This window comes from Odontesthes bonariensis, chromosome 4 (genome assembly GCF_027942865.1).
Source record: "Odontesthes bonariensis isolate fOdoBon6 chromosome 4, fOdoBon6.hap1, whole genome shotgun sequence".
In the NCBI taxonomy this organism is placed as follows: Eukaryota; Metazoa; Chordata; class Actinopteri; order Atheriniformes; family Atherinopsidae; genus Odontesthes; species Odontesthes bonariensis.
Window position 1 is genome coordinate 30,598,325 of NC_134509.1, and position 22,823 is coordinate 30,621,147.

The 22,823-nt window shown below is 37.9% G+C and overlaps 3 protein-coding genes across 5 annotated transcripts in view; 2 read left to right on the plus strand and 1 right to left on the minus strand.

The window, feature by feature from the left end:
- LOC142379152 (uncharacterized) overlaps nucleotides 1–22,823 on the minus strand; it is a 32,550-nt gene that overhangs the window by 5,554 nt on the left and 4,173 nt on the right. The window contains exons 10-29 of the mRNA XM_075464285.1: nucleotides 22,566–22,634; nucleotides 21,863–21,919; nucleotides 21,664–21,726; nucleotides 21,427–21,495; nucleotides 20,287–20,343; nucleotides 17,764–17,832; nucleotides 16,950–17,006; nucleotides 16,605–16,673; nucleotides 16,428–16,484; nucleotides 15,890–15,958; nucleotides 15,284–15,328; nucleotides 13,979–14,047; nucleotides 13,560–13,616; nucleotides 12,882–12,950; nucleotides 12,064–12,126; nucleotides 11,413–11,475; nucleotides 10,937–11,079; nucleotides 10,411–10,508; nucleotides 10,102–10,243; nucleotides 2,179–2,394 (exon numbers count right to left, since the gene is read on the minus strand). Of these exons, the coding sequence (XP_075320400.1) occupies nucleotides 2,179–2,394; nucleotides 10,102–10,243; nucleotides 10,411–10,508; nucleotides 10,937–11,079; nucleotides 11,413–11,475; nucleotides 12,064–12,126; nucleotides 12,882–12,950; nucleotides 13,560–13,616; nucleotides 13,979–14,047; nucleotides 15,284–15,328; nucleotides 15,890–15,958; nucleotides 16,428–16,484; nucleotides 16,605–16,673; nucleotides 16,950–17,006; nucleotides 17,764–17,832; nucleotides 20,287–20,343; nucleotides 21,427–21,495; nucleotides 21,664–21,726; nucleotides 21,863–21,919; nucleotides 22,566–22,634 (1,601 nt within the window). The remainder of the gene's footprint in view (nucleotides 1–2,178; nucleotides 2,395–10,101; nucleotides 10,244–10,410; nucleotides 10,509–10,936; nucleotides 11,080–11,412; nucleotides 11,476–12,063; nucleotides 12,127–12,881; nucleotides 12,951–13,559; nucleotides 13,617–13,978; nucleotides 14,048–15,283; nucleotides 15,329–15,889; nucleotides 15,959–16,427; nucleotides 16,485–16,604; nucleotides 16,674–16,949; nucleotides 17,007–17,763; nucleotides 17,833–20,286; nucleotides 20,344–21,426; nucleotides 21,496–21,663; nucleotides 21,727–21,862; nucleotides 21,920–22,565; nucleotides 22,635–22,823) is intronic.
- Nucleotides 37–8,304, plus strand: LOC142378921 (uncharacterized). 3 transcript variants are annotated; one of them, XM_075463919.1, is made up of 10 exons: nucleotides 37–126; nucleotides 1,189–1,289; nucleotides 4,521–4,667; nucleotides 5,096–5,295; nucleotides 5,385–5,521; nucleotides 5,883–5,976; nucleotides 6,269–6,613; nucleotides 6,748–6,934; nucleotides 7,114–7,235; nucleotides 7,821–8,304. In XM_075463919.1, the coding sequence occupies exons 2-10, from the start codon at nucleotides 1,208–1,210 to the stop codon at nucleotides 8,148–8,150; spliced, it is 1,644 nt and encodes a 547-aa protein (XP_075320034.1). In that variant the 5' UTR covers nucleotides 37–126; nucleotides 1,189–1,207; the 3' UTR covers nucleotides 8,151–8,304. The 3 variants fall into 3 exon arrangements, with proteins under 3 accessions (XP_075320034.1, XP_075320033.1, XP_075320035.1); XM_075463918.1 differs by lacking the exon at nucleotides 37–126 and having other exon boundaries at nucleotides 1,046–1,289; XM_075463920.1 differs by lacking the exon at nucleotides 37–126 and having other exon boundaries at nucleotides 1,046–1,289; nucleotides 7,784–7,991.
- Nucleotides 1,447–3,419, plus strand: LOC142378923 (uncharacterized). The gene is made up of 2 exons (XM_075463921.1): nucleotides 1,447–1,724; nucleotides 2,068–3,419. Exons 1-2 carry the CDS (start codon nucleotides 1,481–1,483, stop codon nucleotides 3,360–3,362), a joined length of 1,539 nt encoding a protein of 512 aa, XP_075320036.1. The 5' UTR covers nucleotides 1,447–1,480; the 3' UTR covers nucleotides 3,363–3,419.

The following is a 22,823-nucleotide window of genomic DNA, read 5'->3' on the forward strand; positions in this document are numbered from 1 at the left end:
CCAAGAGTTAGGTTTCGATTTCATCATCAACGCTCCACGCCCTCTCATTGGTTGAATCCAGTCGCATCATTGAGGAGTGCAGCCACGACGCTAACCGACGTCTTCAACAGCCCCGCAGGACTGCAGGTAGGCTAAAGGCTGATTCATACTCGGCGCAAACGCGCAACTGTTCTGGCTCGAGAACCATTAATGACGTCATCGAAAGCGCCAGCCCCTTCACAGTTCCTTCAGCTCAGTTTGCGCCGAGAATGCGTCACATTTGCAGTTCTCTCCAGACCAGCGAGCATCACTGTTGAGGAAACAAGCTGAAAAGCATACGAAGAAAGCATACACAATGCCACCTGTGGTGTCACGTCAGCAGAGGCTGGCACATCTGATGCGGAATGAATTTACTCTGGGTGTAGAACTGTATATGTATCTCAGAGCTAAGCGGCTGCGGCAAAAACAGAAGAGAAGGTGGAATGTTTGTCCTTTGCAACAAGACAAACTTTGTCAAACGTTGTCCCAGTGTAACTTCATAGACGTGTCATACAGATGTTTGTAGAGGCGCATCCTCTCGGTCACCGCGGTCTCTGCAGTGTTCATTTTTTCTTTTTCTTGGTCAGCTGTTTCCGGTTGAGCGCGCGCGAAGTCAGAAAAAAAGTTGTGTGCGCGACCTTGCGCCGCGCGAGGATTTTCTAGCTTGCGACGGGGGGCGTGGCGGAATTTTGGGACACGTGACCGTTTGCGCCATTTGCGACCAGCTAGTATGAGCGAGGTTGCGCCGAGTATGAATCAGCCTAAAGAAACTGAAGTGAATAAATAATGCATGGAATATTTTTTTCACGTTTCAATGCATGGAATATATTTTTCACGTTTCAATCCGTAAATATCTAAAAACCTTAACGGTAATACATTAAGGGGGCAAACACGGTTTCAATGTGGTTTAGCTAACTTGCTATATCGGTTTTAACGGCACTGCAAATGTTTAATTTATCAGAATTGATATTGTGTTTGTAATGTTAATCACGGTTAAGCAGGTTATTTGACAAAGAAAAACACAGAATTCGTTTGTTAGCTATCTTAAAATAAGCTAGTCTCTCCCGGTGGCTAGCTTTACCGAAGCTACTTAAAAGCTCCCGACTCCCGCCTGAAGTTACGTTGCTAGTGGGTAACTGCGCACTAATTGTATGTTTGTGTTATGTGCAGTTGTGGGAGGTCTACAGCAATGCTGTTCAAAGTACAGTACAAAGGAAAGAAGAAATACGTCAAACTAAATGGAGCCTCACATTCAGAATTTCTCAAGGAGGGTAAGTTAATGTGTCTGCTTCTTGTAGCCTAAACAATTGAGAATGAGGAGTTGTCGTCATAGCACAGAGCCCCGCCCCTATCCGCCATGTTGGCAGAATGCTAGCGAGAAAACGCCGTTCTCTCCGTTAGTTTACATTGTACGCGTGTGTTTTTAAATCAGTTAGTGTTAACATTACGGAATTGCAAGAACATGCCTGGAAATCAGTGCTGTGTGAAGAACTGTTCCAGTACCTCACACAATACGTTTGGGAAACATAGGAACAACGAAATTCGTTATTTTAGGTTTCCTAAATGGATGCAGCATCAGGGAGAGCAGGTTTCTGACCTGACCAGGAGACGCCGGGTTGCTTGGTTGGCTGCAATAAGAAGAAAGGACCTTACTTTCGATTGCGCCCCTCCGTGGTTGAGAGTGTGTTCTCTGCATTTTCACTCGGGTAAGTTATCTAAAAATCTCTTTATGTTGTGGTCTCTTAAAGCTACGAAGTTACCTTATGTTGTTGCAACCGTTGTTTTACCGTTGTTTTACCGTTGCTGCCTAGCTAACCAGCGAACTGTTGCCTCTTCGAAAATGCTCAATTTGCAAACTGTTGCCTCTTCGAAAATTAATGTTAACTACCCCCTAATGTGGTTAATGTGTTAATGTGTACCCCCTCAGCCCTTTAGTCATACCATGAGCAGCGTTACCCTCTCAGTCTGTATCTTTATTTTGCATGTGTTCTGTGATGGGTTTGCCATTGATTGCATAGATTTTTTCATAAACTATTTATTCTGTTGTAGGTAAGCCATCATATGAGATGTTGGAGAACCATCCTGACTGGACACCATCCCTGCAATTAGGCCACAATCATGTTAAAGAGACAGATGTAGCGCGATATCAGCGGCAAGTACAGCGCAGGACCCAGCATCTGGAGCAGCAGCCGCCAGCCCAGGACCAGCAGCTGCCTCCATCGCCAGCCCAGGACCAGCAGCTGCCTCCATCGCCAGCCCAGGACCAGCAGCTGCCTCCATCGCCAGCCCAGGACCAGCAGCTGCCTCCATCGCCAGCCCAGGACCAGCAGCAGCCTCCATCGCCAGTCCAGGACATGGGATGTGGACTCTGCACATCTAGACGAGATGTTATCAACAGTCTTATGGAAGAAAACAGAGAGCTGAAGAGGGAGCTTGATGAATATCGGATGAATGAGAACTTTCTGAGTGGTGACGATAACGCAGTGAAGTATTACACGGGGCTTCCAAACTTTGCATTGTTCCAGACACTTCTACTCACCCTCACTCCATATCTGCCTCAAGGTCGGATGAAGAAGCTCTCACCCTTCCAGCTTGTCCTATTGACTTTAATGCGCCTCAGACTAGACCTTCCAACACAGCACCTCAGCCATCTGTTTAGAGTACACAGGACAACAGTCGGCGATGCCTTTCACCATACCCTTGGAGTGATGTACGCACAGCTGAGTCCATTGGTGCTCTGGCCAAGCAGGGAATGCTTATTGACCAGTATGCCACACGAGTTTGTGGAGTCATTTGGGAAAAATGTGGCTGCCATTGTGGACTGCTTTGAGGTGTTCATCGAGAAACCCTCAAATGTACTGGCAAGGGCACAGACTTTCTCTCAGTACAAACACGCATACACCATGAAATACCTAATTGTGATCACGCCCCAGGGTGTCATTTCCTTCATATCTAACGGGTGGGGTGGGCGCACAAGTGATAAGCATATAACTGAGCAAAGTGGTTTTCTGAACAAACTGTTACCAGGTGACATTGTGCTGGCAGATAGGGGCTTTAATATAAGAGAGAGTGTGGGTATGATGTGTGCTGAAGTGAAAATACCTACATTCACAAGGGGTCGTGCACAGCTGGAGGCAAAAGATGTGGAGGAGACTCGGGCCATAGCACATCTCAGAATTCACGTAGAGAGGGTGATTGGTGTTGTGCGCAACAAATTCAGATTTTTACATTCAACTGTACCTGTGCACATGCTGCTCAAATGTGAGGGTGAAAACCTAATGCCTTTAGATAAGATTGTCACTGTTTGCTGTGCCTTAACAAACATGTGCAAAAGTGTTGTTTGAGTTAATTCCTCATTGTTCATTACTTTTGAATTTGTTTGAAATAAATGCTTGAAACAACTTGATATGGCTTAACAATGTTTATTAACAGAACAGGAAAAAAGAATAAGGGCGCAAGGTGCAGAATGCAATATACCTCTAGGAAAAGTTAACAGTGCAAAAGAACATGTGTGCAATCAAAATATAAAAATTTCCAGCATGTAAACATTGACAACAAGCAATAATAATACAATAATACTGTTACTAGTGCAAAAGAACGTGTGCATTCAAAATATAAAAAATTCCAGCATGTAAACATTGACAACAAGCAATAATAATACAATAATACTGTTACTAATGCAAAGGAACAAAAAAACACTATTCAGCACAAGAAGAGCAAAACCATGGCGTGTCAGCGGAGGGTCTGTCCACAACTTGTCACCTTTCGGCGAAATTCGCCGTTTTGAATCCCAAATGGGTCACTTGTGTGATTCGTGTAAAAACGCAATTTTTTATTTTTTATTTTTTTGGGGGGGGGGGGCGAGGCAATGCACCTGTCTCTAACCGGAAGTCCCCCGTACGTGAGATGCACACACAATACAGACGACCAGCGTCTGCTAGGAAGCACCAATCCTAACAGGTAGAAGTGCTTCTGCTACTTTCACCACTTCAACCAAACAACACAAACGGTATCATGTGAGAGCAGAGACTCCGCTGATTACAAAGATATGTGTCTCACCGATGCGATGAAAACTCGGCGAGCCAGCCCCCAAAGAGTAGCAAAAAAAAAATCCACAAAACGATACAGCATGTCTTATCTTTGCTGTTTTGTGGTCAAAAGTTATATTAAAGTTATATTCCAGCGCGAAAACGCTGCTAATGTCTACTGCTATGTCTCTGCTTCAGTTTGAAATCAGTCACGAAGGTCCTGCTTGTTTACATAAAGACAAAGGGGCTTTAAAGGGGAGTGTGACCTCTTGGTGCGATATACTATCTTTGAGTTTACTTCACTAGGGGGTCAGTATCTTGTCACCTTTTTTATCCCTGATGAGTTTGCACCCCTGTATATTGTGTTCTTGGGAAATGAACTTGTTTTCCCACTTTGTCTTGTGTCTGTGGTGGTAGTAAGATGAACAGTAATGCACCCCAAACTTCATTTATTTTTTTTCTCTGTATTCAAAGCTAAAATGAAGTTCAGTATACCCAATGAAAAAGACATGTATGTGCTGGATGACACTGGAACAGAGGTCGATGAAGAGGTATTCAGTGACATTCTGGAGGAAAAAACAGACATCCTGTGGACAATTGTCGACACTCTTTCAGTCACTGGTAAGTGGTCATTTGATGAAATTGTACTTTTCAAAGTTACAGTATTATCATGTGATCATTGAAATTGACGTAACTATACAAAAATAATTAGATTAAGTTAGACAGAATTTGCCTTTTATTGTTTTCAGAACTGATCCATTTACCTATGAAACATGTCGACTGATAAGAATACTGACCTGAGCACTCAGTTATCAGCTATTAGACTGTCTGCCATGGCCTGAATTGCTCAAAATGTGGCCGTATCAACCACTATTGTTAGCACTTCTTTAATAGATCAGAATGCTAAATTCACAGAAAAATTGCAGATGGGGGGGGTATGGCTTGGCTGCAGCTAATCCTTATCACCTTCTTTCAGTTTAAACTCTCAGTCAATTCAAGAAACCATACCTAACTAATATTTTTGAAAATGATGTGCTCCATCTTTTCAGACTCTCCTGCATCTTCATGCACGGACACCTTGTCACTATCATCACGCTCATCCGAGAGTGATACTTTTCTGATGTCTCCAAAAAGACAGCACATTGATGACACCTTTCTGATGTCTCCAAAAAGACCATGCATTGATGATGACATCCCAAAGTCCCGAAAGAGTCAGCATATTGATGACAGCTCTTCACAGGCCAAAGAGGTGAGTTTTTTTGTACATTCTTTTGCCAAGTTCTAAATGTGTTTTTGACATCAGTTTTTTGTTTTGTCTTATTTTTACTTGTTTTCAAGCTTGTCAAGAGAGTTCTGGAACAAAAGCCTGGAGGGGAGAAAATACTTAAAGAATATGCAACTAAGGGAGAGATGAAGGATCGAACACGCCGTGAACTTGTCAACATTGTTGTTGCTGATATGTTGGAAAAGTATGGGTAAGTCAAATACTCCTTGTACACGATGCAGTCAAGAGCATATTCATAGTGTTTGATTGCAGACATGTTGTTTATAAAAAACAGGTGATTGTAATCAAATGAGATTATCAGTACAACCATGGCCAGTAAACTGTGGTCTTGTGCCACATGGCTAAGTTATTTCATATATACAGATATTCTAATCTAAATGAATCATTACCCATCTTCAAGACACACGCAGCCTTATAGATTTAGTCAGTCCATGCTACTTATATACTTATATATTGTTTACTAGTTTATTTGAGTTGACCTCAGAGTCCCCATTGTAAATTGTCATACAGCTTTTTTCCCTGTCAATGCAACCTATCATTTACCCCCACAGAAGTGCTCCGCCAAAGGACAAAAGAACACAATATGCATTGGGGATTGTAACACTGTTCCCTGCTCTGAAAGATCCCTATTCGAAAAAGGGCTATGTGAGTATATATTTTAACGAGAAGTTTACCAACTTTTCAAATTATAATAATAAAAAATATTGTTTTTCATAGGAGCAATAGACATAGAGGTTTTTCTTGATCAGGCAGTAAGGAGGGCAATTAACATTCTCGAAAATGACAGCAAATTCAGGACTGTGTTAAGCTCAATATTTTGTTTTTAAATTTTGTTGATGAATGAATAATGTTTTGATGTATTTTCATCGTATAGTTTCTTTCACCAGGTGTCTTACCATGCTCAAATTTCTTAATTTATTTTCAAATTTGTTTTTAGGAGCATTTCTTTGATGCAGATAGCAACGAGGGCTACATTGCCTGGAAGCTTAAAAACACACAGCGAGAACTCAGCAGTGGCCGTAGCAGTGGAGTTCGGAGAAGGAGCTCTCAAACCTCAGACAGCAGTGGACCAGAGTTGGAGAGGAAAGTGACTAAAGAGCAACAGCTGGAGGGAGACCAGTGCTGCGAGGCCATATCTCTACTGAAACACAGTACAGATAAAGAACAGATCTTCATGAAAATGAGAGCAACCTTCCAGCACAGACAAAAGTTGATCCATGATCCAGAGCGATGCAGCACAGTGCTTACAGTTTTCCCAAGGTTCCTTGACACAAAAGGCCTTGTAAGTTCACATTAATTAGGTTGATAATGTTTTTTTCCATCAATAACAGCTTTGTAAAGATGAAAGTGGTACCTTCCTTCCATTGCCACCATCATCAACTACACATGCACTTGCTTGCACTTCCTCCCCTTTAGGTTCTACAAGACTTTGAGCTGTTGTTTGGAGCAGAGACTTCATCAAAATTCTTGGAGAAATGGGGAACACTCCTGAAGGCGAAAGTAATCGAACAAGCCAAAAACCTCAGCAAAACCCCGCACCTTGACTATCTCATTCAGTCTGCAGACGAGAACCCTGATGAGGATGGAGATGAGGAGGTCCCAGGTAAGTGACATAAATGAATTCCCTGTGTATCTCCACCCACCATTTCAAATGTTGTCTTATTGTGTTGACAGTGATGTGGTTGTGCTGATAGTATTTTTTTCAAGAGCCTGATGAGTGTTGATATTGATTTGTCAGGTGCATCTCATACTGAAGTTGAGTTTCTCATCCCCTCTTCTCAGGTTGGGATAGTGACATGGCCTCAGTCCTCCTGCTTGTCTACCTCCTGCCACCAAGTGGAAAGAAGGGAGCCGTGAAGATCAGTATCCGGGAAGCTGTGGATCGCGTAGTGAAGTTTCATAAGGTCAGTGTATCCTGATTTCCATTTTGAAAGCATCCAATATCAACGAGTGGAATTCACATTCCAAAAACAAACAAATGTTTTGACCAATTATCATTTCTGTTGATACAGAGGAACTTACCCAAGTGCATTTTCACATGGTGGGGTAGCACGACAACATACTCAACATAAGTAAATCTCAGCCAGGAAATATCTGGATCTAAGAATATTGTTAAGAGGGTTGACTTAATCTGTTCTTCCATAATTCCTCTGTCTAGACAAACTTTTCCACAAATAATTTATAAATGTAAATGGCAATAAATATAATATCAGCACATTTTTATAATAATGGTATCAATAGCAATAGATATAAACATCTTTATATAATAACTTCATAAATAGCAATAAATACAAACATATTTCTATACTAACTTTATAAAAAAATAAATAGCAATACATAAAAACATTTTTTATGATATTATAAATAGCAAGTCACATAAATACGTTTTCTTTTTTTTTCTTGAAATCCTCCAACTGTGCTGTCAGATTTCTGACTTTGCAATAAAAAAAAGATGTATAGTGTAGTAACACTTTTGTGTTATCTTGCAGTCGGGCCGAAGCCTACAAGAACACTCTGGTCCAGCCCAGCGGAGGCAGCCCTACATCCTGGCAGTTGGCATCACAAGAAAAAACATCCATGATTACTACATTGCGATGGATGGGGAGCTCCTTCCCTGCAAGGCCGGGTCTTCCCTTTCAGCCTTTGATGAACTGTTCAAGACGCATTATGTGTTTGGGATCTCCTATGACCAGGCCTTAAACAGCCTGTACACATTTGTGCAAACCACTGTCTACAATATCGATGTGGGGCTTTCTCGCGAAACTCCCAGAGTCAAGGACCTCAGGGCAAAGCTCCTCAACTCAAGTTGTGATGTATAAATGCTTTGTTTGCCTGTGCATGTTTTTGTGTAAGAAATGTGTTACGAAAGTGATTGCCCCCTTTTTGTTTTTCATCTTTTTTTTTTTAATTATTTTTTTATTATTATTATTTATTATTTTTGCAAAAATTGATTTTACAGGGTTTTTTTTGCACCATGGCTTCTAACATAATATGTCCTTGTAACAAGAGTTAACTTCCATAACAAGACAAGATACTTGTTGGGATGTATTGTAATAATAAAGATATTATATTTCAGGAAACTTTTGTGAGGACTACTAATTCTTTAAGTGTTAACAATTCACCTCAAAAGTGTTTGGTGTACACCAGTCATAGAGTACATTCTCACTCTGAGTGTTAAATAATCAGCTCTGCAAAGTGCTACAAATTACTAAACTAGAGTATATATTTTTACTCTCTGGGAGCTTTAGGATTACACTGCAAGTGTCACAAAGCACTGAAGTAGAGTCTAAAAGTACCAGTGACGGAGTAAAATTGTACTCTCAGAGGGTTCAAATGTAACTCTTTATTTGGAGTATATTTTTCACACTTTTGGTGGAGTTCAGTGAACACCAAACTCTTGGACCTATATAAGCACTGAAACTGGAGTTAAATGTACTCTTATAGAGTACAATACAAACTGGGATTTTTGCTGTGTAGACTAAGCCTTTCTGTAAAAGCTGAGGTTACATTTTCTCACGTGAGAAACAATAGCACAAGACTTAAACACAAAACAATTGTGAAATATGAGAACCAACTTTGGGTTTATTACTGGTCAATTAAAAATTAATAATTTGTAAGGATTTAAATTTAATCTCATTATTATGAGAATCATTTCTATAACCTCAATATTTTTGTTCAATAACCAGAACTTAACTGTGGCATTAGTAGATCAGAACAAAACCCAGAATAATTGAACTAAAGTCCTTCAGTATAGAAGATGACCCATTGAAAAGAGGAATGAGGGTGTTTTTTCCTTTTTATTTTCAACTTGAAAAGTGAGTGAAAGGAAGTTGTGCAAGGGAAATTATCACCTTATTAGGTGAACTTGTTTTGGACCTTGTCATCCCTTTACACCAGCTTTCACAATTCATTTGAAAGTTAAACTGATGTTTTATGGTATGTTAAATACCATACGATAAAAAAGAAGAAACCCTAAAAAATTGGCAAGTTTGAGTGTCAGTTGTCCCTCTGAAATAGTGAAAAAGCAAACTATAGAAGTTTAGTTTACATTTTTCATTTGAATTTCTTTCATTTCAGCTGGCAAAAACACAAGATCAACACATTATTCTGTGGGGCTAAATATAAATTAAAGTAAAATTTAATCTCACAAATAGAATTTCTCCTCTAAATACAGAAAAAAAAACATTCCAAAAATCCACTGCACTGTCTATGTTGGATGATGGACATGATCTGTGCTCGTTATACCTCTATAATAACACAATATTTTATTCTTTACTCAGGACAGCTGTCCGTTTCCCCACTGTGAATCATGATGATTATCATAAGGACATCAATATATACCTGTCTGCATTTATACGGTCATCTCCAAGCTGTCGATATGCTTGACATTTTATCTGTGTTGAGCATTCCTTCTCATTACACAGGATCACAGAAGGCTGTGAATGTTCTTCACACAAACATTGAATTAGATACTATGACCCTTCCTACTGGAGACACCACAAACACAAATCAATTATGAGCCACAATAAAATGATTACTTGTTTAAATGTTTGACAGCAAACAGCAATTGATTGGTAACAAGGTCAAACTCAGCATTAATGATCATTAAAAAGTTTACCTGCCATATTTCTTAACTAAGCAATTACATTTATTTAAAAATCTGTCAAAGCAGAACTTAAGAATTGTTTTTCCAAGCAAACATCTCTTGCTAAAAATGGTAAATAGATCAAAACTTTTTGTGCTCAATATACAGAAGATTCTGTCTTAAACATTCATTTTCTTTTCACAGGTGAAGAAGTTCTCATTTGTGCAGGGGGCATCATTCCAGCTGGTTTCGTAGTTGTAGTGCTGTACTTCTGCACAATCTTCAACTCTGCCTTTGTAATTGTTAGGTTCTCCAATGTACCAGTAGCTGAAACAAAAAACAAATCAAGAAACCTTTAGCAAAGTAGACCAGTTAGCACACAATCAATGAAGAAAACACAGCACGTGACCAACAACAGTTGAATTATTTTTTCTACATACACCTTTGACATAGTCATGGAATGATTGAAATGGATTAAACAGTAATGTGTGAACCTTCTTGTCAGTGGTGTCCCATCCACCCATTTCCAGAGGCCTCTCTCTCTTTCAGTAAGCCCAATCCACAACACCTTCTGAGGCTTTCTTGTGAATACCTTGTTCATAAAAAAACAAATAAGTTATCAAACATTTAAAAGGTGACACATCATCCAGTACTTTAGTGCACTTACCTTGTACTCCCTACCCCTTCTACTGCCCTCTATGCCTGCACTCTGTTTCTACACCGTCATCCCTGTCACCTCTGACAGAGCCTGACTAGTGGTTTTCCTTCTATGTATCTTGTTGTTAGCTTTGATGTTAGCTGTAATGTTATATCCTCATCTGTAAGTCACTTTGGATAAAAGCTTCTGCCAAATGTATAAACATAAACATAGTATTTTTTTTTTTTAATTGTTGAATTGTTGGGCTTGTTTGGGTAAGGATGCATTACACATGGCTTTTTGTTGTGATTTTGTGATACATGAATAAAACACAATTTTTACTATTTCCTAGAGCAATTATTCAGACATTAGTGTGTATACACCTCTTCTTCTTTGCTGTTGATGATCACCAGGTCTGCCCCTCTTCGCCAACAGTCATATCGACTGTTCTGCCAGGTTTTCTTGATTGTAGAAACATAATAGAAGCTACCTCTGAAGTACGTCCACCCGTCCTGTGCATACTGAGCTGTTGTCAAAAAGAAAGATCATGTTGTAAGTGCAATGATAAGCAATATCACAAAACTTTTGCATGATATACATATGTATATATATTTCAATCTAAATTCTAGTTCTTAAGTTAAAAATTTATCTAAAAATGTTTTTCCATTGTCCAAAATGTCCATTGTGCTGCTTTTGAGACACTCCTGATTTCTGACCTGACTTTAAATCATCTAAAATATTTGATAAACACAAATGAGAGACAAAAAATAAAGAAATCAACATGTCTCTCTTCTTTTGAACATTTTACTTAAACAATATGAATGTCATTATGGAGCTTCAGTTACTGCCTCACACTAACCAAAGTCATTTACTTTCTTCTTCAACTCGTCTCTCTCTGTAGTCAGTGAAATCCTCTGCGAAGCTGCCACAGCAGAAGAAAGAAATTAATTTGATGATGAGCACATTTCATCTTATATATGCCCAATGCCCAAAGTAAAAGTGCAATGGAACTAAAAGCAGTTTAATTGTTAGCACTGTGGCAACATTTCTGATAACATATCAAAGTTTCAATCAAGGCTAACTAGATAATAAAAACTGACTTGAATTGAAAAAGTGCATTAAACCCTTCAATACTCAAAATGTTGAGTTGAGAATATTTAAACTGACAGTAGCGTCTCGTGCATTGATCCTTCAGGCAAAACAAAAGCTTCAGTGTAAATCCATTGTTGTCAGATTTTTATGGAGATGGCACACTTTTTTTTCCCTTCTGTCTGGTGGTTTCTTGCACAACGTCATACATACAAAGAGGTTTAAACAAGTACTTTATGGTATGATGAAGACACTTTGGCTTTGGGCATTTATCGGCATCATAATAAAACATGTCCCAAAGACCATTTTTAATCAGGCAAGTATGAAACTAAAAACAATAAATAATAATAAAGCTCTACAAAAGCACACTTATAAATTGGTTAATGGATGAATGTATCTTCAGTTACTGCCTCACACTCACCAAAGTAATTTACTTTCCTCTTCAACTCGTCTCTCTCTGTAGTCAGTGAATTCCTCTGCAAAGCTGCCACAGCAGAGGAAAGGTGAAGTCATTTACATGTTGATAAAATTATATTCTAATCACCCTAATATCAAAGGAACAATTCCACATTCGCTTGTGAGACAAATTCAAACTGTCACACAACTGGTTTTATGAAAAATGAAAATGGTACAGCAATGTGTGTTTGAAAGTATCATCACTGAGGCTGGGGTCAGTGAATGCCAGCTGCAACGAAGCATGTTACGCATTATCGAGAAGGCGCTGTGAATCAGCTTCCAAAGCAGTGATTGGAGTTGTTGAAAGAATTGGTTATGCAACACACAGGCAGATACAGCCCCGCCCCAACCTTTCTGAATTGCTTTACTGGCATCAGATAAATAATAAGCAAATCTTACATGCACATATGTAAAGACAACCAGGCAATTTTACAGCTCCAAGATGTGGTTCTGTTGAATTTTAGTGTTTGTAAATCTCTCCAGTTACACATTTATCACTTCATATATGAGTTAAGGTTGTTTATAGTTAAATAATCACATTTATAAAAGAATATATATATGCATTATAAAACCTTTCCTGAATACTGTTTTCTTTTTTATGTGATGTATGATATAAAACATTACATACAATTGTACATGTTTACTTAACTTCTATTTTGTCTGTGGTCTTATATTTATATTTATACTTATATTATATTATACTTATATTTGCAGACTGAGCATGTAGAGTATTGATTCAGATCTACAATAAAAATTTAAACGAAGTTTATCTTTCAAACTTACTGCAAGTATTTACCCTCCTGGTCAGCTCATCTCTTTCTACTGTGAGTCTTCTGGATTTCACCTCATTGCCTGAAAAACAATTTATTGCATTTTTAAAAATTCTACTTAACCTGCTATTTTGTCATCATTGTAGTATCATTGTAGATTAGTGCTCATTAATGAGGCTGATATAGCATTTGAACCTTGCTCTAAAATATGTTAATCAACAGAAACTACATTCACAGAAATCACATTGCAATGGAACTAAATAAAAATGCCCACTTTGTGCTGACAGGAGGGAGCTGGAAAGGAGCATGAAAATGACGACGAGAATGTAACAACTGAGTTTGAATTGTGGTGAAAACATATGTGTTGCACAGAGAATTGTTGGTCTGGTTTGATTTGTCGAAGGACAACATGCACATATCACACGGAGAAACCATGAAAATGAAAAAGAGAAAAAAGCAAATAAAAAAGACAAGAGTTGTTGTAGATTTGATTCAACCACAGATGTAAGTTCTACAACTCAAACAGCAGAAACAAAACTCAGTCAGCACACAAAGCAACACATTTGCACATAAATTAAGCATCATAAATAAATAAATTCAATGCAATGCAATACATTCCCATGTTTATAAGTTTGAGCTCCATCTGTCATAGAAACAAGTTGTCTTTTGAAAAAGTAAAATTCAAGCTTACCATCATTCATCCTTTTCAGTGCATCTCTTTCGTTTGTCAGGGAATTTTGTTGTGAAGCTATAATTTGAGAGGTTAACATCATTTGCAAAACAATAACATCACATTCAACATGAAATTAACTTTAGGGTTGATATTTTTTCAATAGTTTGTTTCGGTTTGTGGGGACAAATTTTCACTTAACTGCACATATTAGCACTTAACTGGTAAAGCATTTAAATGGGACCTTTTGTATATTTAAACATAATATCCTATTTAAATACTATATATCTGTATATGTATAAACATAAAATATATATACGGAAAAAAAAAATATATGTTGTATATACAATATATATACTACCTGTTTCGGACCCATATTAGATATTCAACAACTCTTGTATACACCAATGTTCTTAATGAGGTTTAGTTTTCATACATACTGCAGGTATTCAGTCTTCCCTTCAAGCCATCGCATTCCACTCTAAGACTTGTGGACCTGGCCTCGATCACTGAAACAGAAAGTTCATGGCTCGAAGCATTACTCTATCTTTAATAATTGCTTTTTTCTACTTGAACTAAGACAGTATTAATCTCCTCAAGTAGTATGTTATCCCATAGATTATAATATAGTTCGTGTTTGACTCTTGGACTTAATAGCAAACACAGCTGTATAAGAAATTATCTTATGTTATTAACTGTTTTATTTGATTTGTCTTTTTTCTGTTTGTACTTTGTTAAACCAGTTACTGGCCAATAGAAGTCTCTACAGACTGTTTTCGGTCAAATTCTACTCTGGCCCCATGAAATGCACGTCATCTAGATGAGAGCATATGTTGCTCTAAAACTCATATATGCCTTTCCATGTGCTAGTTGGCAGTACCGTAGATACTGATCATTTCAAGCTTGGGTCTTCCCAGAGGCCTGGGAGCCTGAAGGTTCAATGCACTAGCTTTTATTTTCTGTTCCCTTCACTTCCCACATCTTTTCAACTTTGTCTTTCAGCCCTTGGTAGTTTTCAAGCTTATCAGTAATTTAGCCACGACCAGTTTATCCATCTGGATCAGGAAGTCTCAAGGATCTCTGTCATTCTCCACCACCCTTGGAGGCATCTCCACCTTTGATTTTGGGACTTCCGATCCAAACTCAGTGCAGATGTTCCTGTACCCTATTCCAGCCACTTGGTAATGGTGTTCCATGTCTGCCGTACCTGCCGGTATCTTACACCCCGCTGCTATGTGTTGGACTGTCTCAGAGGCCTCTTTGCACAGCCTGCAGTATCCTGGCTGGTTTGGTACACCCCAGCCTCTATTGCACTTGTGTTCAGGGCCTTTTCTTGTGTTTCCATGATTATTCTCTCCATGCTGTTTTTCAGACAAGCCTTTCCTAGTCACTGAAAGGACCTCTCAATATAAGCCACTTCTTCAATTTGTTGGATGTATGCTGAGATGAAGGTGGAACTCTTAAAATGATCATAACTGCATCAACATTTGATTTGCACAGTAATTTACTCTCAGATATTAAACATATACAAAGTTGTGCTGCATGGAGCCTTTTAAATCTACTTTAGGGCAAACATCAAACAAATAAAAATGTGGAAAGAAAGAACATAGAAACAATAGACCATAAACCTCAGGAACAAAACAAGCAAAATGTGTATTAATTTTTTTAGATAGTCATTGTATTCGACTGGTGGGCCATCTGACCCCAATCCCTGATAACTGTAATAATTGATTTATCCCACTTACGAGCATTTGTCCTCTTCAGTCTGTCTCTCTCTTCAGTCAGGGAAACTGTCATTTTAAGTACAAAGGTTACATACTTTGCAACACAATCAGATTATATCCAAAACTAAAATAACTGTTTATATTAAAACTTATTTACTTGTAGTTTTGTAAAGATAAATTAGCAAACTTGTTCCCCCCTCAGACAGAAATATCAACAATATAACATCACTGCTACTGCTGATACTATTCTTATTTTTATTATTATCATTTTTAATAATAATAATGATAATAATAACACAAATAATAATATCAATAATTGACATTAAATTAAATTAAACATTAAATAATTAAATTGATATTAATAATTAGCCCGTTGTAACAACTGATAAAAGATTAATTTAGTGTGGTGCAATCAGTGGCCAAGTAGAGTACTGAAAATATCATCCCGTTACTCCAGCTGGTGCCAATAAGATAAAACATCAAAGGAAAAATAAATGACAAAACTGACTGATGTAAAGAAGTCAGCTCAGATATAAAACACCTCACTAATATGTAGCATCTATGAATTACATGTTCCCTATCGGATTCACACTTTGGTGACGATTGGAGTATCATTTTCATACATACCAAAGTCCCTCAGCTTCTTTTTCAGCTCATCTCTCTCATCAGTCACGGTTTTCTTACTGGCGTCAATATCTGAAAAGAGAATTTTAATTAAAGGTAGATTAATTCATCAGTCATAACTTGTTTCTTTCCCTGGATTATTCTTGAACAGTATAATCTGCGCATCTGCTGTTGCAACACTGATCACTAATGACCCTGGTATGGTTTGTTTTCAGATCGTCTCATTTGAAATACAGATCATGTTTCAATCACCTTATTTGTGCATTGTGCATTTGTCACAGCACAAAAGCACAGGTTTAATATAACAGCAAAAATGATGCATTTTGAGCGAGCTCAAGGGTCTTAATTATTGTGCAGTCTTGATTACTGTCAATGAATCCTTCTGTAATGGAGCTGGGCTATAGTCAGCAACAGTGTTTGACTGAGTATAAAAACATATAGATTGATCATTTTTATCTTCACTCATATTCAGCACTTATTGGACTTACAGCTCCTCTGACTGAAGCTGTAACCAATGGAAAAACGGAATTGTCAAACTTACCAATGTTTCTCCTCCTCAGCTCGTCTCTGTCTTTCGTTAGAGAATTTTGCTGTGAAGCTGTCAGAGATTACCTTTATTTTCAACAGAATCTTATTTCACTCATAAACAATATCACAATTTATATCAAAACTTTAATCCGTTAGTTGATTATTGAGTTTTGAACTTTATTATGCTTACTGCAGGTATTTAGCTGCCTCTTCAGCTCATTTCTCTCCTCTGTAAGGCCTCTGGACCTGGCATCTATATCTGAAACAGAATTAACAACAATTCCTTTTTTCTAGTCTCATGTAAACACTCTTATTGTTTGTCTTGCACAAATGAGAAGTCTCTCATCAAAAGACAACAACATTGGAAACTGCGGCATGAAATAGAAATGTGCAAAAAATTGGTCACTGTGAAGAAACCAAGCTGCTTCAAAGTAAACCATTTGTGCATGATCCTTATTTATCTATATATTAATTTATCTAAATTCAATGCCCTTCAGATCCAAAGCCTGATTATTCAGGTGATCATCAGACTTACCAGTGTTTGTCCTCTTCAACTCATCTCTCTCCTCAGTCAGGGAATTATGCTGTGAAACTGTAATGATAAGTCGAGTGGTTATAATTTGCAGCACAATTTTTGAAAAAAAGTTATTTTTTTACTCACAAATGCTTTTTCATGTTGTGTCACAACTGGATTTTAAAATTCGAGTGAAACTGACATGAATAATTTGACCTACAAACTCTCTGTGTGTACATGTGTCACTTGAATTATTCACTGTAATAATATTAAACCTTATAATTTAGAAAAAATACCTTTATTTTACCATTTGTCTTTGTGATCAAATAAAAGAAAGTCCCCTTTATCCCCCTTTTACCCTGATGGTATGAACCTTGTCTTGTCTGGTCCCACAACACCAGTCAATCTTGTGACAGAGTAATAGCTACGTTGGTCCACGGTGTATTATGTTGCAGTTTTACAATGAAGGCTAAATAATGGCACAGTGATAATGATTTCCTTGGTCGTACTCATTTCTTCACAGGCACAAAGTTTGGATCCTGTTTGCAATGGCGCAGATGTTAAGTGTCTCAATACGATTTGACAATTTTTCAACAAACCCTTAAATGGTAAGGGTTAGGAGTTAAAAATATATTGTCATTGTTCTAACTATCATGTATCATGAATATTTAGTTTGGTACAGCTTGAGTTCAGAACAACACTCAACATAATCCCCCCCTGCCTCCAGCTACAAAGACACTGGACCCACAATCTCCCTGTCACACCTTCATCATCATTTGCATTTGTTCCTTGTTGGATCTGTGCTGATATATGTTTTATCATCATACATACTTACCAACAACACTCAGCTCCCTTTTCAGCTCATCTCTCTCTTCAGTCAGGTTCTTACTACTGGCCTCAATATCTGAAAAAATAATTTCCAATTTTATAGTGTCTTTACTATAAAAAAACTGAGAACTCTTAACTATGTTGTACTGAAATGTGGATTGAGACAATTAAACAATTTTCCATTGTTTTTGTGCACAAGACTTTTTGGTTCAGAAATCCTGATCCCTGGTGCAGTATAGTAGGGTTTTTAAGACAGCCCAGCCCTGTAAGGGATAGGGTTAGGGTCCGTAGTTTAGAGTGCTTTAGCTTAAAGGGACACTATGTAATATATATTAAGTCATTTATTAGCTCAAATCAACATATTCATTCATAAATTAGTCCTCATTGGTGTAAAATTATCTCTGTCAAAAATCTCACTTATCCTCCTGAGTGAGGAATAACTTGTCTGTATCTACATAGAGCGGGCAAGCTCTATGGAGGCTGCCATGTCCTTCCAGTCTATGAAAAACGACAAAGTGCCGACAGGGACATAAAGCACTTTGAATCACTTTGAAGCACTTTCCCCAACGCCAGGCCTGCAAGCGGAAATGACGTCATTTTGACGTCACGTTTAGACGGTGGTAAATTATGGTCTTATGCATGCCATGAAGTAGTAATATTATTTTTTAACCTCTTTCTACACCCAGCGGGGTTGGGGTTGCGGGGGAATGGTAATGAAGCCTTGTATGTATGTATATATATGTGTGTGTCTAACAACGTAAGAATGCTCAGCCTAAACAGCATGGTCTGCTAGGTCGGATAGCTAAGGAGCTAAATCCTAGCAAAATAATGTGTATACATCACTTCAAACCGGTCCCGTTAAAGCGATGACCTAGCGTAATTTCCACCATGACATCCAGCCAAATACCCCATCAGAAGCATTTTTAGCAATGGTCAACACTGGTCAAGAAAGGGCTATCCGCCGAATGGCTTATTAATGGAGCTAATGGTAAATAGATTTTATCTCGTAAATTATCCCATTAATAATGCATTGATTGTTACCAAACTTCTGCCGTAGTACACATAGGCTCTTAACTCACAAAACGAGGCATTAGAAAGTTTGTAAGTTTACCGGGAGTTTATTTAAAAGAACACTTTCCAGATAGCAACTACACACTGCTGCTAACGCTACCGCTGCGTCGACGTCACTTCCGGTAACTCCCGGAGTATGACTAATTGCATTGTTTGCACACCAAAGGCTATGTCAGCTTATGTTATCTGACATGTTATCTGTCATCTGTATTTATAGTGTTATTGTGTGTGCATTATGTAATCCTTTGTACTGTGTGTCTTGATGGCTTTTTGTTTGTATGGACCTTGAGTCTGAAGCTATAGCTTCTTGAATCTTGACACATGCCGCCTGCCGTAGTTCAAGAAGTTGCAATGCACATTTGAAAACGCGAGGCGCTAGAGAGCAAATTCATTCGACTTTGCAAAATAAAATTGCACCACTAGATGGGGGAAGAAATTACAGTGTCCCTTTGAACCAGCCAACTTTGCCATCCAGCTGTGTATCTGACCACTAGCTTACAAGCTAACTACTTTCCCTTCATCTTGGAAATGCATATCCCCATGAAACCACAATTTACAGAACAACTTGGGCTGCGAAGATCAAATTACATAGAATAAAGGAAATCATCAATCAAAAAATTGATTAACTTTGTAAAGTGAAGCTGAAACGCAGCATCAGAGATGACGGAGTGCCTACAGACCAGCTCAGAGAACTAGAAGTACACTTGTTGATTTGAAGTTAAAGATTTTATTAGGGGACAGTGCATTTATGTGACCATAATCACTCAAGTTACACACAGTTAATTTTGTCGTCTAGTTGAAATGCTGCCCTGCAGAGGTAACTGGGTTTTGCATGTATTCAGTTAACCATAGTTAGGTGTTTAAGAGCTGAGGATCACCAAGAACAACAATGTCTGAACAAAGTTAATTTCACACATTGAAGTTTCTCTACAATAGAAACAATAGAAAATAGATTCTCTCCTTCTGCTGGTCTCATCCTTCTTCATCAGCAGGTCATGCCAGCCAGAGACAGTAAGTGTCTTAGTTTAACATGAATTTCATGAAAGGTAACTTATTCCACAGGTGAAGAAGTGTAATTGGGAAATTTCATATGTATGCATATACTGTTGGTTTGGTTTAAAAAAAAAACTTCTATTTGTCCACCTCATCAAGGTTTATTTGATCTAGTCAGATGACACGCCCCCAGCCTCTCAGAACAGAGTACTGCTCATACCTTTATGATTTTATGAAGCTGGCATCTGCTTAAAATCATTTATGTTTGGCTGAGTGATTAATAACGTTTTTTCTTTGATAACAAACACATTTTTGTCATTGTCATTGTCTTTTAACTTTAAATAAAAATGTTCGGCCTGAACTCTCTGATCCATTTCATCACTTGCTAAAAAGATTTCAAGATTTCATGTTTAACGGGTTATCAGCTGTAAGATCCAATCCTTGATTATTGCGTTTTAATACTCACCTAAGTTGAATCTCTTCAACTTGTCTCTCTCTTCAGTCTGGGAATTATGCTGCAAAACTATCATTTTGAGATAAGTTATTTGCATTATTTGAATAACTTGCAAAATATTTAAAATAACTTTTCAGCTAATAAAACATCCATCAAATCTAATTTTACAGGTTGACTTTGTTAGGTTTCACTGATTTTCTTGTTCTCTGTGTCTCCCCCATGGCTTCAGTATATTCCATATCATCCGTTTTTTTTTAAAGGGAAACTTTGTTTGATTTGGAATTTAATTAAATTGTAGGTCTCTGTGTCTTTTTGCTTTCTGTTGTGGGTTTCCAATCTTTCTGTCTGCTCCATCATTCATTTCGCTAGTGTACTCGTACTCTACTTCTTTCCCATGCTAAACATAATTGTGGAGCAAATCTACTCAGCTGTTCAGCATTTTTGTGTGCAAGTGTTTGTGGACAGGCCAGAAGTCAAGGATCAATGATGCACTGCACCCCTATGGAATACAACCCCACCTGTAACTCAGTTATATCATATAGACCTCCAAAATCAGCCTCAGCCTCTGGGTCCTCCACAAGCAGTCTGACTTATCTCTAGTTTTCAGGACTTTCGCTAAGTTGATACAGCTATCTGGTCAGCCACCAGAGAAACTTCGGATGTGATCTATTAATCGTCTTGGCTGTTCCTGTGCTTATTGTTTGCCTATCCAACATTTTTTCTTGGAGTTTACATCTTGCCAGGACAGTTCCCTCCATCATTTCCAGCCTTCTGCATTGGATTTAAAGGGCTCTGCTTTTGCTGCTGGTTTAACCCTGTCTGCCTTGCCTTTACCTTTTCTGGTCTGCCAGCATCCTGTTTCTCAGCATCCCCTCTTTCTGCCTCATCACTGGGTTATCCTTCTGAGGTCTTCAGTTTCCCTATTTTGCTGCTGTTGGGCCCAAGCTTTCTTTGTCCTTACATCATTTTCCCATAAGTGGATTTTGCCACTTTATTTCTGCGGCCTAAGTCTTTTATTGCTTTTATTGCTTTACCTCATAAAGGCTTGATTTGTGTTTTAGCAACCTGCTTCTGATGTCCTATGATCCCTCTTAGCAAGCCACAGTTGGATCCATGCTTTAATGATTGATATAGTTCTAATGTAATACTTGCCTAAGTTATTCAGCCTCTTCTTCAGCTCATCTCTCTCTTTAGTCAAGTTTTTATTGCCGCTCTCAATATCTGAAATATAATTAACATAAATTATTGCTTAATTTTAGCATTGGAAATAGTGATAATCTTTTTATTTATATAAAAAAAGCAAAACTGCAACACTGCAGATCACTCAATATGCTGATCCATTCATGTCTGAATCTCATCCTTTAACTTCTCCTATTTGAACGTACTTACCATAGATGGTTCTGTTCAGCTTGTTTCTCTCTTCTGTTACACTCTTTAAACTGGCTTCAGTACCTGGTTGAGAAGTTTTAAACTGGAGCTCAGATGATACTCAAATCTTATTACTTTTTACATGATGTATTTAGTATTAGATGGGTCCCTCATCAGATGAAATCCTTGGTTACTGGTGAAATGAAATCCTCATACTTACCAAAATTGATGTTCTTCAACTTGTCTCTCTCTTCATTCAGAGAATTTTGCTGTGAAACTGTTAATAACGAGGAAAGTCAGTGTCATTTATTGCATTTTCTCCATTATTTCCATAATTTGTAAAAACAATTAGATTACATTCATAACTATAATGAAAATACATATCATACCTTACTATTTACAGCAATAATTCACACATTTGATATAATGTACTATAAAGGTCCCAATTGTATCACAAAAACATTCAGGGGCATTGACATAGGACCTCTGAGGTTTTCCTGTGAATAATAATAATAATAATAATAATACATAGGTTTTATATAGCGCTTTTCCAAATGCTCAAAGACGCTTTACATAAGGAACAAACAGAAAGCATAGACAAAAAAACAAGACATTATAAACAAGAGAAAAACACTGTTACAGACTTTAGGCACATGGGGGGGGGGGGGGGGGGTTTCTAGCAGAATATTTCCAATCAATACTATTTACTTCGTTTGTCAGTAGCATTGGTCTGTGAGTGACTGATTGGTGTGTGTTGAATTTATAAAGTTTGGGTAGTTTGTTTAGTTTGAAAAGAAAGAGGAGTCGGTCCACTTCTGAGAGAATTTAATAGGGTTTAATGGAAATTTCAATTCAAGTTCATAGGATTTGTTCCCTGTTAGAACAAACCTTCAGTGACTGATATAGTTTTATAACATTCTTACCAAAGAGATTCAGACTTGTCTTCAACTCATCTCTCTCCTCTGTCAGATTTTTATTAATGGCCTCAATATCTAGAAGAAATTAACAAATATTGATTTCATTGAGTGACTAATATCTTTTTCTTGATCTAACCCCTGTGCACAACCATGTGCAGCCAGAAATGTGTGTCCAAACCTCTAATCATCCATTTTTAGCTATGAATGGATGCTGACACTACTATAAAACACATTCTGCACCACAACTATACAGACATGACAATG